General features: G+C 44.3%; 1 protein-coding gene across 1 annotated transcript in view; it reads left to right on the forward strand.

Annotated features, from left to right (window-relative positions):
- The window catches only part of LOC124142460 (LIM domain transcription factor LMO4.1-like), a 58,535-nt gene that overhangs the window by 12,223 nt on the left and 29,307 nt on the right, over positions 1 to 17,005 (forward strand). The window contains exon 2 of the mRNA XM_046510935.2: positions 4,486 to 4,762. Coding sequence (XP_046366891.1) covers positions 4,486 to 4,762 — 277 coding nt within the window. The remainder of the gene's footprint in view (positions 1 to 4,485; positions 4,763 to 17,005) is intronic.

The following is a 17,005-nucleotide window of genomic DNA, read 5'->3' on the forward strand; positions in this document are numbered from 1 at the left end:
AGGGAGATATATATATGCAGGTCTCTATATAAGTGCAATAATCTTGAACGCGACGTTAAACACCATCATCTCATCTCACCTCACGTCACCTCACCTCGTCTTCCACTACGTGCTATTTGCCTACTACATACGTCACTGAAGTGATGTTCAAACTGAAGTGATGCTCAAACTGATGTTGACTCACTCACTCACTCACTCACGCTAAGCAGCTTGTGGTTACTCCCTGACAGGGAACACTCATCAAGGCCAAGAGCCGTGATTCGCCTCCTTCCAGATTCAATCATGGCTTGCCCCTTGACCCTTTCACAGTTAAGTGACCAATTAAGCTTTTAGCCAAGGCGGTTCTTAAAATCCGGATCAGGTTAGAGTTTAGCCCGGCTTCCTTGACCCTTTCACTGTTGAGTGACCAATTAAGCTTTTAGCCAAGGCGGTTCTTAAAATCCGGATCAGGTTAGAGTTTAGTCCGGCTTCCTTGACCCTTTCACTGCTGAGTCTCTGTCCACCCATTGCCTTGACAATGGCAGATGCCATATTAAAGTTATCATTTTGTGGGATATTATATCCCTTTGTTTGATATTTCTCGACAGGGTGTCGTTTCTTATGTGCGTGTTTCACGTCGACCGCATTTTCACTCCCGACCAAAATGTCATTTTTTGTCGTTGTATTCCTGCCAAACCAAAATCACTGATTCGAGGACAAACTTTGAGTTAGACCTTTTGACCTTGTTGAGCGGTGCAATGTAGAGTACAGTGGCAAACTACGATGTAAAGTTATCCGTTTTATGATGAGTCTTCCGATCCTATCATTGAACCCCAGGGCAAATACAACACACTGTTGTATACCTCATGGAATAAATTATGCATCACGAGAGAGCTGTGGAGGTGTGTAACATGGTTGTGATGATGAGAGTGGTTGTTGGGGGCCAGGATGTGTGTGGGGAACCATCCTCTGTTTGGATACATCGCCATTTGTTGCAGCGAGCTTTAGGAATCGGATCCGTGTTTCAGCTAACACCACCCTGGTGGGATCCCAGCATTGGGCCCCCAGTATAGGGCCGCCAGTACAGTGCCCCTAGTATAGGATCCCCAGTATGGTCTCAATCACTGGATTGTCTGGTCCAGACTCGATTATTTACAGACCGCCGTCATATAGCTGAAATATTGCTGGGTGCGGCCCAAAACAAACAAACAAACAAACAAATTGTCGCTCTTTCAACACCACGCTCATTAAATTGCCCAGTTTTCAACCACGCCCCCTTTTGACCATCGTTCTTATTTCTCCTAATAAGACTTCGGTTTATGAAAGAGGTACTTGCTGTCCTCCACAATACCTCGCACCTGATCGTAAGCTTCCCTCCCTTCCCGACGCAGCGAGAACTGACATCTGTCTCTGGTAAATTTAAATTGGGGAACATATGGCCATGATTGAAGTGAAACACGGTCGTCTATGTATTCACGGGTTTATGAACTAACTCACTTCTAAACATTCTCATATCAGATCCCACCTCCTGTGTGAGCTAAACACTTCACCCCCGCACATGTAAACACGTCTATATGTAGCCCTGATGCCCGGATGTTGGAGTAACTAAGTGCGCATATATGTGCTTGTCAATTGGGTAGCGCTTGAGTGTATAGCGTCGATATATGCGTCCTGTCTTGTCTCGAACGGTGTCCCCTAATGTCTCGAACACTGGTGTGTCTCGACGTGGAATAAAACCTCGCTGAGTTTTGTTTGTTGTTTAACCAGAGACCATATACTGGTGGGTTGTCTCAGGTTTAACACAGTACTCAGCGTTATTCCAACTATATGTGGGCGGTCTGTAAATAATCGAGTCTAGACCAGACAATGCAGTGTTTGACAGCGTGAGCATCGATTAACGCAGTTGGCATACGATGCACGGTACATCAAGTGACCTCCTGTTCCTAATGTCTATTGTCCTAAATAAATGACTAAATTAAAGGTTGTGACATATAAATGATTATAGTCAACTTGACAGTGGTAAAGAGCGATTAGGAATGCAGTTGAGCATGTCTTTTACGCCTAAAACATACTAATTGGACTGTATTTACCTGATAGAAGACCCGTGAAGATCCGGGGTAGAATAGGTCTTCAGCAACCTATGCTTGCGGTAAAAGGCGACTATGCTTGACGTAAGAGGCGACTAACGGGATTGGATAGTCAGGCTCGCTGACGTGGTTGATGGATGTCATCGTATCCCAGTTGAGTGGACCGATGCGCATGAAGTCAATCACTGGATTGTCTGTTCCAGACTCGATTATTTACAGACCGCCGTCATACAGCTGGAATATTGCTGAGTGCGGAGTTAAACAAACAAACAAACAAACAACTTGATTGAAACGAACAATATTTCGTAATTCCATAATTCTAACATTTCGAGGGAGATTACCTTTACGAATAATTGAACACGACACACTGCATCTTCCGGTAAGATGGCTTATGGTCCTATTGCTTCTTGTTAACGCGAGACGAGATAATGTGAGACGAGAAGATACTTGACGTTATTTGTTGCGTAGCTTTGTGTACTGTAGGTGAGTATATGCTTGCGTGACAACGAAACCCAGCCTCAGAAATTCGGGGTGGGGGAGGGGTAAGACTAGTCATTAGAACTACTGAAACCTTATTTCACTAGTTCTCAGAATTTGCAGGTAGTCCTACTTTAACAAGACAAACAGGGCAACTTTTTATCAATTTTATTCAGTTCAAATTGCATTGAAAAATGGTTCAGAATATTAGCCCTCAAATGCTTTTAGTTAATGAGGACACGGACTTGTATAATAGGTCCGGTTATATAGGTCCGTGATGAGGACTACCATGATTGAATTGTTTCTTGTCCTCAGTAAAATTTAGTTGTCCCGGGTGACGGGCTAGCATGAAGGCTGGCAATTAGTAGCAGCAGTAAATTAACATTCCCCTTCCACTGTTACCGGAGTATCACAACTATAATCTATCAGAACATGCTTCTCGATAAAACACTCACTTAAAAAGCTTTCAGACCTCGATCAGGCTTCCAATATATGTTTTCACGACAGTAAATATTGAAGACGTTTGTGATGAATTTTGAAGTTGACAGAAGTACTTAGAATCAATATTTGGAAACCTGTGTTAAGTGCAATTAGTGTCAGCTTGTCAATCACTGGAGTACATTAAACGGAGATAGCCTGTAGAAGGGTGTTATCAGCTATCATCTGGATAATACATCTTCACGGGGAACCCATCCCCTGGGTTTTGTCAATTTCATTTTGTCCCGGTCGGGATACAAAGCTATTGTTGGTACCATTTTTATGAAATTGTTAATATATATTTGCCTTTATGGCTTTTATGATCAGCTTTTTAGCGCCCTTAAATTGGCTTTGGTAGACATCGGTTCGTTCCGCCCCCTAATTTCGACGCAGGGATAACAGCTATTATGGCCGTGCAGTTTTCATACTGACCACTGGTCATATATTGTCCTTTGGGACAATTGACCGTTTCCACACCTCCGTTGTTCGACTTAAAGGCGTACACCCCACCCCGCTGTGCCCGACCCCCGAGGCGATCTACACATTGTTCCATTACCATACCTAATTATTTCAAGTGTCGATCCTCAAAGAAACCTTATTCCGTTTTTACTGCAATCTACTTTTTGATCATACCTATTGTAAAACATAATGTCATTTTAGTTCTTTGTTGTTTTGCTAATCCTATCTTTAGAAAAATGTGCTGCCAGTTTCTTTCATGTTGCCGTTTCCGCCATTTCTCATGAATTAATTGATTTTGGAATTAGCTCGACAGGCGTTAGGATTTTCAGTTGTCGTTCGCTCTCGCGTGAATTTGCTATAGTGATTCTGCTGCCGCCTCGTCTCAGTGTATATGACCAGTCAGTCTCTCACCCCACCCCACGCCACCCCACCCCACCTACGTAGATGACCAGCAGCCCCGCGCATGGGTGGGGGAGGGTTTGTTTTCAGCCTGTGTCTATAGACGTTGCCTACAGTCCCGTCCTTGACGCTGTCTTGTACTATAACATCATTTAGCCACAGCACTGATATGGATATTAACTTGCCGCATGTTGCCTGCGGCGCTACATCGATTGATGCTCTCAATAGCTATTTGTCTGCTATCATTTGTGTTTACTTAAGGGTTAATCTAAACCATTTATCAAATTAACCCCACTCTGTATTGACTAGCGATTGGGGGTAATTTCTGTCGTCTTATGGCGCTGCCTGTGGTTCTTGTTGAGAGACAGAATTTCGACCTCATCCGACAGAAGAACAATGTCAAGGCCGATAACTCTTCTACTTCCTGTTTGAATCATCACCCATGTTAATTCAGTGCAGTTAACACACGCAGTGGGATTTACTTTAGACTGATATAACCTATTAATCTTGTCTAATAAAACCATGTTTGCAAATATGTTATCTTGGATCACATATTTCCTCCCTTTAAATTTGCTTTTTTTTAAAAGAAATGTTGTTTGTTTTGTAGGAAACGCAGACAGCAACCAGCTCCAAATGAACGGCAGTTTAGTGTCTCAAGCAACCAACAACCCCCAGGGTAATGGGGGCCCGAACGGAGGGGGTCCGGTTAAAGCGTGTGGGGGGTGCGGTGCGCGCATCGTAGACAGATTCCTCTTACACGCATTAGACAGATACTGGCACACAGGTTGCCTAAAGTGTTCTTGCTGTCAGGCACAGCTTGGCGAAATCGGGACATCGTGTTTCACAAAAGCAGGGATGATTCTATGTCGGAATGATTACATTCGGTGAGTAGGTTGTGGATTGCTTTCGTATTTTGTGACGTTTCAGATCTACTTACATTTCAGATAACCTCCAGATAAGACCGGGTTAGAATTGGCCTTCAGAAACCCATGCTTGTCGTAAGAGGCGACTAACGGGATCGGGTGGTCAGGCTCGTTGGTTGGTTGATGTATGTCATCGCATCCCAATTTCGTAGAGGGATGCTCAAGATGTCAATCACTGGATTGTCTGGTCCAGACTAGACTATTTACAGACTGATGTCATATAGCTGTGATATTGCTAGTGTGGCGTCAAACAGCAAAAAAATAAACAAACAAACGTTAAAGGAAAACGTTTGCTATTTGACCCAGTGCTGTCAAAATAAGTCCTCGAATTTCCAGCACACCGCTGTGGAGCCTCATTCACAATTCGGTGGCACCGGAGGATGGTCATTGTTGTGTTGGGCAACTGTGGAGCAACATTTATGTAGGGCTTTAACCTAGGTGTACGGTCAGTTCAATCAGTCAACATCAGCAATCTATTCTATCCCATTAGCTGTCTTAGTGAGCTTCCAGGTGCATTCATTGGATTGGAAAGCGGTCTCCATTTCACTGAGTGACCAGCACACTGACACCATCAATCCTAATGGCCACCCTAACTGAACAGTGGTGATCTGCCACATACACCGTCTACTGTTGTAACGGGCGGTGATATATTCTCCCATCACCCTCAGACTCGTGGCTTTTCCTAATAACGTATTTGGAATACTACCCCAGGCATGGAAGTAAGTAAATAAGAAATCTACTTTGCTGAAGCTTTTCTCGATGTAACACAAATAAATTTCAAAGCCGCGGCGTTCTTTCAAAGTTGCTAAAATGGGGCGAGGACTAGCGACTCGTTAAGGTTAAATTTCATCCGCGTCTTGTTCTGCCCCAGCGTGGGGTCTTGGAGAAATATCGCCTTTTCACGAAACAGCCGAGTACGCATGGTTCAAACAGCACTTCAATGTTGGCAAATGAGTGAAGGTTCTTTGGGAAGCAGAAATTATTATCCATTGACAGCGCTAAACCCTGGCCGTAATTATATTCCTTGTCTATTGAAAAGGTTGGCTGAACTTGGAGTAAATTGGATGTCCCGCGAAACCGCTGACACTTGTTTCCGACATGTCAGCATCAGAATCAGACTGACTAGATTTGCTTAATACATAGCAACAACAGATATCCTCGGGGGGTGGGGGGTGTATGCGTCAGCTTCTTGGTGAAGCATTGCACTTCACCAATGTACTTTTCTCTCTACTTGCCGTAAAAGGCGACTACGCTTGTCGTAAGAGGCGACTAAAGGGATCGGGTGGTCAGGCTCGCTGACTTGGTTGATGCATGTCATCGATCCCAATTGCGTGGATCAATGCTCATGATGTCGATCACTGGATTGTCTGGTCCAGACTCGATTATTTACAGACCGCTGTCATGTAGCTGGAATATTATCGAGTGCGGCGATAAACAACAAAGAAACAAACAGACTTTTCTCTCTGACCAGGAAGACAATACAGATATTATAGATTTCCTGCTCTGACGTACGCGGAGATTAAGTTAGAAACGAAGTTTTGTAATAGGCGAGACTATGGAACACCAACCCACTCTGCTACCCTGTTTAAACTCCCTCGATGGGAGGAGTCCCTACTGGTTCACATGCTGTTCGGTGTTGTCCTCATTACTCAGACGAAGTTGACAAAGAGAGTATGGGCGTCGTTTTCATTTTCACGATGGCTAAAATTGATTGATATTAGCATAATCCTCATAATGAAATTGCTTTTAACATCAGTATTTTGGCTGAGTATTATCCCCTAACAAAAAACGTCAACATTGGACAAAAGACAAAGGTTTGTCAAACTCGTACAATGAAGGATCCCTTTAAGACAATAACCGGTCCCCAGCATACTTTTCCTTTCTCCTAATAATGGCGCAGGAACCGCCAATCCATTCCGTTATTACATTGGGTAGCCGGGGCTCTTAAAACGTCCATTTTTAATTATCTTGGCAAACGGTGACGTCACGAAACAATTCCTAATTGAAATATGAGTCAGGGACAGAGGAGTATAATTAATTCCCGTGGACGGTGTTTACCCAATGTCGCCAATTCGGAATTTACTTCACTTTGGCGCAATTGGGCCTGGATTAATTTACCGTGACTATGTTGTCAGCCTTTCGCGTTTAATATTTGTAATGGGAACGAATTTTCCCTTTTACATCCAGCATAATTGAATGTGTCGGTCGTATGTTATCTGGGTGATGTAGGGCTTTAGAGCGTGGATCTGTGCAATAATGAAAAATAGTAGATTTATTTCATGAACGTAATTAGATTAGTTGTGACGCGTTTTCCACACATCACTAACGTCGGAATTACATCTTTTTGTGGCGGAGTTTGAGATATGTCATTTATTGCGACGAAAATACGTTTCATTAAGTGTGACTGTTTGTTAACGAATTTCAACTTAAAAGATCACACAAACTGTCTGTTAGGAAGGAATACGGGCTTTTCGGCATTAAAACCTCAAAGTCATGTTCCATGTATGAATAGCGTTGGTATACTTTTGAAACCTAATGAATTTCTCAGTAAGTTCTGGGACCGCCTTCGTGGTCTAGTAGAGCGTCCGCCCGGAGAGCGGTAGGTCCGGGGTTCGATCCCCGGCCGCGTCATACCAAAAGACGTTAAAAGATGGTACTTGTTGTTACCCTGTCTGGGCGGCTCGGAGTCAGTATACTGTGTCTGAGTGGGGTATTCATGTTAAACTGCGGCATGGTATCTCAGTGTTCTAGCACTATAAATCGGCATCAGTCGGGACGAGTACAGTACAGGCAGCCATACACACACACACACACACACACACACACACACACACACACACGTGTATGCACGTCGCTATATAAGTGCAATAATCTTGGACACGACGTTAAACCCAATTTCACCTCATCTGGTAAGTTCTAGCAAGCCATGGCACTGGTAACGCTAATTAACAATCTCTAAAGGAACGTAATGAGAAAGATAGCATCCATGTACACGTGGAGCTTTGTGTGCATAATTACGCTGCAGAGGAGCCACTTAGTGCGTGCGCATCTGTCAGAACTCGACCCAGCACGGCAATGCAGGGGTGAATGCAGACGTCATTCAGCGCCTAATTTAAGAAGTGGAAAAAAATAGCAGAAGCGTGAAACGCCGTTAAGAATAGACATGCCCTCTTGTGTGTGTCCGTACTTGGTGTACTTGTAGTCATGGTCGTGAACGTGTGTTGACGTGAACGTTTGTTGACAGGAAGACTTCTGTGTTATGTCATGCAACAAGCACATTTTTTTATGCCAGTTGTGTGAGTGGCGGGTGGACATGACATGCTTACCCTTTTCGCGAACACTTGGTGTCATCACAGATTTTCAGTAATCCATTCGTATTTTCACCGCTATTCTGCCTATCACGCCCAATGGAATCTGTGTCGGCGGATAATCGAGACTGGCTGTTTTATGGCGTTGGCGTTCTATTTTGGTATGGGCAATATGACTATTCTCAGTTTAATATAGACTAGTACAACACTAGTCTATGAAAACATTTTTTTGAAATAATTGTATTTTATTCTTCAAAAGAACCTTTCCGCTTCTGCTGTTTTGTGGAATCAAGAAAACTAGACTTGGTTTAGTTAATTCTAGACTTGCCTAGGCTTTTAGTAAAATAACTGAAGACGGACGGACGTGTTCATACATTTTTAATGCTCATATCTGGGACACATTGCGAATCCGGGTGAAATACTGGTCCTCATTTTTATGCTAATCTTATGAAATAGTGCCCTTGCATGGGGATGGGGTGGCTTGGCTGATTGTGTGTCATCTACCTCATCAGCGTTCACAACATTCCCTCGCGTACTGACTCACCGAGTCGTGTTTTATGATATGTATCGTTTTATCATGAACTCTTGAATTTCAGTTTTATTAACAGTGTTTCGTGGCGCTGAAATATCCCACCCTTCACTCGTCGTTCAAGTCATTGTTCGTGTATCGTTTAGCAAGCGGATATGAGTTTGACACCTCTCGGATAAGAGAGGAAATATGATTCGTATTGCCCCATTAATAACTCTCTGGCTCCCCCGAGTCGCTAAAAAAAATACCGAACAAAAGACAATCTTAAACAACATTCTTGTGCCTTTTGACAAATATGTAACTATTTCATTTGATTTGAGACTAGATTGTGCCTCTCAACTGTTCCACAATGACGGTTTGGACGTATGTGTTTATGAATTTTCATATTTACCATTAGTATATAGAGGGGTAATCGGGCGAGGCCAATGTGTGCCCATCTACAGGCGATCTTCGCACCTGTGTTGTGGGGTTCAGTGACGGGGTGGCAGTCAATATATATTAGCATTGTACCTTTCTGTTGTATGCGAGAGGTGAGGCGAGAGTGGGTCAGACACGGCTTCTGGCTTGCCGTGGAGTCAAGGGCGAGAGGGTGTAGTGACGTGTGGGGAGAAGCGAGAGGGGACAAGACGTGGGGAGAGGCGAGAAGGTGACAAGACGTGGAGAGAGGCGAGAAGGTGACGAGACGTGGGGAGAGAAGCGAGAGGGTGGGGAGAGAAGTGAGAGGGTGGGGAGAGAAGTGAGAGGCGAGAAGGTGACAAGACGTGGAGAGAGAGTGACGAGATTTGGGGAGAGAAGCGATAGGGAGACGAGAAGCCTCGTCGGGAGAGAGGCGGGTGTGTCTCGAACACAACTACTGTCACGTTGATGAAAGCTGCCATTTTATCTGAGACGCTGCGAATTACGACGTAAGGCTGTTTCCGATCGATACCCCAACTATTGAGAACATATTTAGGTTACGTTGCTCTACACTTTCATCACACACCACTCACAGGATCCTAAACTGGACCTTGACGGCAACAATATGCGTGTAAATATGAATCTTGTCATAAATGTGTTTTGTATCACAGCCAGAATTCACGATTAGCCAACATTACTCGATCTGATAGCAAGGAATAACTCAAGACGTTCCTTCAGACGAAACGATCATAACACGGAGATAAATTTGATTGCGTTCTTGTAGTGTTTCGTGTATATCGGTTTGAAACATAATCCATAACAAGGATTGAATTAACTTGACAAGTACATGGTAATGAGAAGGCTTGTGGCCAGTCCAAATTGGGTGGTATTCACCGTTGATTATGCTATTGTTCTGACAGGAGCGTTTCTCGGGGGATAAGGCATAGCGATACACCAGTTGAGGCGAGAACACCGCGAATCTATTGCCATGTCGTAATTGACAGCTTCTAAAATTACACTACATTGAAACGAGAAAATAAGCTCGGCGTGTACAATGTCTCGAATTGGAAACCCGAACAGTTTGCAAATTACATTCAACGTAGTGTCAATAAATTGAAAGCTTACGTTTAAATTGAAACGGTGTCAAGCAGACGGCGATGTCAATTACAGTGTGTGCCTTCAGTCGTGGTCCGGGCCAGGTGAACGCTGATGCGGCCCCCGGCTAATTGCCGGGGAATAGATCGACGCTTTTGCTGATAAACCCTCGTTACACGGGCGGTGTGGGACTTGCTACTGATCAGACAGGACTGTCACAGCCGTAATTAAACAATCTGCTTGTTACGCCATATTGTGTCGTCTTGTAAATGGGAAGAGGAGGTGGGGGATTGAGGCGGGAGGCGAGGTTTGTGATTGGAGATTGATGGGAGTAAGATTGGGGGAAGATGGGTTTGCGGGAAGGTGATTGAGAGAAGGAAGGAGAGAGGTTGGTGATGTGAGTGAGTTGGGTTTAACGCCGCTCTGAACAGAACATCAGTTATATCACGTCGCATTGGCTTAATGTTGGAGGAAAACTCACAGTAATCCAGGTTTCAGACGTTTGTCACTTTGGTGAAACACACGAGCACGGGCACGATACTGACATACCTAGAAACATGATCGGGTCGAACTGGGATTCTAACCAACGATCATTGGTTTCTGGCATGTCCAAGGGACGCAACTCTGCACAGCGAATGAAGGAACCATAGACGACGAGGATACCGAGTATATCAGCCACAAGCTGTAGGATACCCGAGTATTTTCCCCACAATGCGTATATCACAATCAAGGTGTAGGATGAGGCGTATATCATACACACCTCAGCGGGGACAGCCATGCTGTACTGACAAATGTTAACAGGGGAAAAAATGCCATATTTCTAATACACACGTCCCTTTGTGTTCTAAGACCACTAGTGAAGACATTATAGTTCAAGCATGAGTTGGCTGCTCTATGAGTAGCTGTAATATTGCTGGTGGTTCGTAGCTTCGTTATTTTACTGTATATGATTCTCATGAAAAGTTGTGTTGATATTTATCAGATAATTATAAAGTTTATGATGTAGTGCATGGGACACATACTTTTGTGTGTTCGCTTAAGGTGACTAATGTGGTTTGCGCCGTAGTCGGCAATAACAGTTAAATAAGAGGAATAATATGGGCCAGACAAACCAGTGGATGAGAGCATGAGCACCGAGCCACAAAGTGGGGGTGTGAGTGAGTTAAAAGTTAACGTCACATCGGCATTGTTTCAGCCATATAGCGACGAGGGGGAGGGGAGGGGTATGATCACCCAGGTTCCCCAGACAAACAAGTGGCTGAGAACATGATCACCGATCCACAAAGTGGGGGTGTGATTATCCCGGTCCCCAAGACAAACAAGTGGTTGAGAGTATGAACACCGAGCCACACAGTAGGGGGTTTTATCAATGTTGTGGCCACCGACTTCGTGGTCAATGGAATGTGGAGGACAATGCAGAAATATGTCCTGACCAGGTACATAAACGAGATTCTCGCGTCAATATTCGAGATTCCCGCGTAAACACGGAAACAGCAGACGATATTTGAGTCAATAAAACGTTGATGATCAACATACACGGCGAGGCTGCTGAGCCGGAATGCCTGCTGGGTTTGGAAGGGAGATACTGGAATGACTTCGTCATCCAAGAAAAACCGAGGATCATATGTTGTGTTATGTACACGAGTCATTGAGTTTAAATTCACTAATCCCAGATGCTTATTTTCTTCTAATTCGTTGAGTTGCGACCTTATTAGAAACGTGACGTATCAAATATCGTTCACATTGTGTCGACGAATAATGGATGGTTTTCCCACTAACTTACATAAATGGCTCTCGTGTCTGGTAACTGTTCATTATCAAAGACGCAGTCTATTTAATTCTTCGAAGGTGGTATTACTTTGAATTGTGATTAAATGTTACTTTCATCCCATTACAAATGCAATTTGGCGGTGGATTGCAAAGGGAGATAATATGACTGACATTGAGTTCCGAAACAGCATATTCTCAAATAACTTGAAGTGAACTTTCTATTCCGTTGCGTACTATACATTACAAAACACGCCTTTATCAATGAGGTGTTGGATAACTGTTTGAATGTAGTATTCTCTGGTGTTGATAGGTGATAGGGTGAACTAACGCTTAGTCTCTGCTTTTGAAAAAAACACAAACTCCATTTATATTTAAAAGGAGTCCCTTGACTTGCTTCATTTAGGGCTATAGCATTACAGTATGGGCTGGACTGAAGCAAAATATATATATATATATATATATATAGTTCAGTGACTGCAAGACAGTCTAGGGGATGGGGTAGCATGATGGTTAAAGCTCTCCTCGCTCTGAACACCGGGTTCGAATCCCCAGGTGGCAAAATATGTGTGACTGTAATAGTGCTCGCTCACTCGCTCACTCACTCCAGTGACCGTTCTTGCAGCTCTGTCGGATTCTCTCCCCATGCCCAGTTGTCGTGTCATGGGTGAAGGTCATTACGTCACTGATTGGCCACTATAAAACGGATAGTTTATTGTAGTCCGGAATCCGCCATACTTAACTTCGTGTTCATCACGCCATATCGAACCAGACTCACCCGTGTTAACAACGGTCAGTGTCCGGTCCAATCTGAAACGGGACCTATCATTAACCGGGACGATGAAAACTGTGCGCTGGCTGTGTGCTGATGTGTCTGAACCTGGCCAGCAAGGGGGCCTCGGGGATGACCAATCGTCTATCTTGAAGCATCTTCTTCTTCAAGTCAGATCGGGCTACGTGAAAGATGGTCACGGCTCTCGACACCGTCGGAACGACTTCAGGTAGGAGAGGCTGATCTTTGAGGCAGATGTTCAGCATCCAAAAGAACCGTTACCCTGGAGGAGCAGCTTGTTCTTCTCACCCGTTACAGGTGTGTGTGTGTGTGTGTCTGTCAGTCTGTCTGTGCGTGCGTGTGCGCGTGTCTGTGCAAGTTGTGGCGTTCCACTAAGATTGGTCAGTTCGTATGCATTCTGATGAAGTTGGTCTGTTTCTTTGCTGTTTCATGGCGTACTCAGCAACATTCCAGCGAAATGATTGCAGCTGTAAATAATGTAGTTTGGACCAGACATTCCAGTGATTGACATCATGAGCATTAATCAATGCAATTGGGATACGGTGACATGCATCAAGTCAACGAGCCTTACAACTTGATACCATTGGTCTACGTTTACAACAAGAATAATCGCCTTTTATAGTAAGCATGGGTTGCTGAAGCAATTATAACCAGGAATCCGGAAAGGGGGGCGGGGGGGAGAAAGAGAGAGAGAGAGAGAGTTACCTGGGGACACGTGGTAGACGTCTACGACAAAGGCGGCGTAAAACCCCACTGACTCAATGAAGGGGGAACATTCCAAAGAGATCGAATATTTTGATGTCAAATTCACATCTCCATTAGATGGTTGATAACCATTATAACATGTTCTGAAAAAATGCCCTATCCGTCTGATGAAACTAAATAATACCCTAGGTACGTATCCGTGGATGCTGTTGATGACACTGAAATAATCTGACTCAACCGACGCCTCATCCTTGCGTTACAGCTAAGCTCCCCATTGCTGTTCACAGTCAAACGTATGCCAGACGGTGCGATGTTTTTATCAGCCACGGGCAATTGTCATACACACACTTTACATGCTGAAACTAAACACGTCTATTGAAAAACGCGATAAGTGTCTAATTATCTCCTTTCGTCCCTATCATATGGACCGTCACGAACTAATATATGGGCAGATGGACAGGTGGAAGGTAGGACACGGCAGCCATGATAAACGATCTTCTTTCAAGCAGCTTGAATGAACAAATAAACATAACTCTCGCACGAGCTGTTGATGTTTTACCATTGTTACCGGTTTGCCTTGAAAGGGTATCTTTGGGTGTACATCATAGTGATAAATGTTTGAATGATAATATATACACAATGGTTAAGGCACTACAATGAATTCACCATCTGGTCTTTTCCGTATAATGGTTTTTACTCTGAACATGAAAGACAGTGTTTGATTGGTCAATTTCCTCTCTACACTGTTACAGTGTGTTGGACAAAGGTTTGTCCGCTCACAGTTGGTTCAACTTAACGGATCAATGAACGAGCGTGCCACACAGCAGGGTTATACGATATAGATTCGACAGTGAAAGTTTATGACTGTGTGTCGAGGCGTATTCCACGTTGGGAGAAGATTCTCAAATCAATGGCCGAAATTTCATTACAAGAAGGTGAACGACGTACCTGTCGTCGTCAATGGAATGTGGAGGACAATGCAGAAATATGTCCTGACCAGGTAAATAAACGAGATTCTCGCGTAAATATTCGAGATTCCCGCGTAAACACGGAAAGAGCAGACGATATTTGAGTCAATAAAAGGTTGATGGAGTCTCTTTGTTCTCGAGTAGTCTGTCACTGGCGGCTGATCGCCATATGTCCGTGAATCGGCTTGACCATTGGACGCAGATTGCCAGGAGAATGCCCTGGCCTAATTTGATTAAGATGAGATAGCTGATACATTATCCTTCTCAGTGAAGTCTGATTACTGGAACTGATAAGGAGATTTAGCCATGGCCAGGGCGTTGTCACTTCGTCAGGCTCAACGTATTACTGTACAGTCGTGGGTTGTAAAATCAGATACATATCATTATATAGTGATAGGATTGACTGTGGTGTGGTGGTCATATTGAACGTTCTGTAACTGAGGGGGATATGGCTTTGGGTGTGGCCCCAGTGGTGAGTCTAGACACGTTCCGCGAGAGAGCCACATGGTTAGTGTTGTTGCTCTACAGGCGACTGCGACCGGGTTCTAGTTCCCGTTGAGGTACGATATCGTACTCCCGTGGGGAATTCGGGGCAGGATATGTCCCTGATACACCACGCTTGTCTTACAGGACTGAAATTAAACGTTACACTGCGCTCAATGTTTGTTTGTTTGTTTGTTTGTGTGTTTGTTTAACGCCGCACTCAGCCATATTCTAGCTATATGGTGGCGGTCTGTAAGTAATCGAGTCTGGACCAGAAAATCCAGTGATTGACATCATGAGCATCGATCCACGCAATGGGGATACGATCAACCAGGTCAGCGGGCCTGACCACCCGATCCGTAAGTCGCCTCTTACAACAAGCACTGCACTCATGTGTCATCGCACACAAGTGATGTGAGTCGATTTTATTCATGTGTTGGTTTACTTGGTCCAGAGTATAAAGTAAAACAAGGTTAACTCACTCTCTGACTGGCACTTATGCTCCGTCATGCAGGTTCACAACATTATGTACGATATTATGCCGATGCGACGTTAAGGTTTAACTGTCTAAAACAATCCCCTGAATTACAAGAGTCTTAAGGTAGAATTGCGTTATTTGACGAGTGTCCTCTTCTGTTAATCCATTCCATCACACGGTACCATGTCTGGCTTGGACGTCTCGACAGCTGCGTTAAGACTTGGTATCATCATTAAATGAACCAATTACTGAAGACGATGTCGCAGCGAGGGTACCAGTAACCTTGTCAGTGTGAAGTCCCACGGACTTGCGGTCCTCCATGCCGTACAGTGAAAATATGTGAAGATCCGTTCGATACGGATTTAATTAATTATTTCTGAGGGTCCTAATCAGCCTCTGAATCCACTTCTGGTGATCCATGCCGTGATATTGGTGGAATATTGCTGAAAGCGGCGTAAAACCACATTCACACCTGTGTGAGATGTTTCACGTGAGATTTATATGACGCTTATTCAGTGAAACACCGATAGTCAGGATATCCCGTCTTGGGGATTGATTGCTGAATGCCTACACACAAAGGGGTATTACTTGATTAACAGACAACTATACCGCCCAGATATCCGAGGTTATCGGAATTTGTCCCGCTTCCAAAGGATGGCGTTGTCAGAATATTACAGTATTTCGGAATTGGGAAATTACAGAATTGCAATATCGACGACTTAACTCACTCACTCACTCATTGGCGGAGAATGTGAAACTGTATATTCACACAACAACGATGGATTCGTCCAACAGCGACCCGTGGCCTGATCGCTTGTCGGGTGAGGTACGCCGATATTGATAGCGAGCGGATCGAACCACTCGAGGACAAGAGCTGAGGAGGGGCGAGAAATGCTTTTCCCTGATTACAGGAAATGGGATATCCATGTTAAATCATTTCTCCTTCCACTCGATGGAAAACAAACCTTACGGTCGCCATCTTAATTCGCCGGAATACATGAATCGCGTTCAATGTTGTGGTACCGTCAATGTGATGGAGAGTCTGTTCTGGACAACGCAGCCGCTGTAGCCGTTGTGACAGCTGTTGTGAAGGCTCTGCTTTGATGGCGTGACGTCTCAGTTGATGCGGCAAATTCACATATTTACTACCGATGTAAGTTCAGAGCGGGAACAGCGCATTAGTATTGTCGAGTCGTTTTATGGACGAACATGCTTAACAAGCTATAAACATAATTGATCTGGAATGCGTTCTTTGACAACTTCCCGGTTCTGTGGGCAAGTCTCTGGTGTCGTGGGCAACTCTCGTGTGAGTCCACGTCAATGATCTTCAGTTGGTCCACGGGTTTTGTCATGGCACATTACCCAGGATGCAGCAGGATCAGGCCTTTGACTTTTCCGGCTGCATTGAACAGAATCTTGTTCTTGCTGCTGCTTCTTTGGTCTTAAGAGTGGGAAATGTGCCTTGTTGGGTAGACGAGTAATAATCGACAAACCACTGGTTGATAGTTTAAGCGACGATCGACGCCGTAGAAGAATGGCGGCCATAACACATGTTAACGTCATTCTACAGAGTTGCGTCCCTTAGCTGTGAAGGTCGTCCAGCTTGGCTACAACCTCAACAATCAAATCACTCTGCAATATTCCAGTTACGTAAATCTTGATCTCATCTTGATATTGTGAGC

Source organism: Haliotis rufescens, unplaced genomic scaffold (assembly GCF_023055435.1).
Source record: "Haliotis rufescens isolate VD_foot unplaced genomic scaffold, xgHalRufe1.0.p SCAF_8, whole genome shotgun sequence".
Lineage (NCBI taxonomy): Eukaryota > Metazoa > Mollusca > Gastropoda > Lepetellida > Haliotidae > Haliotis > Haliotis rufescens.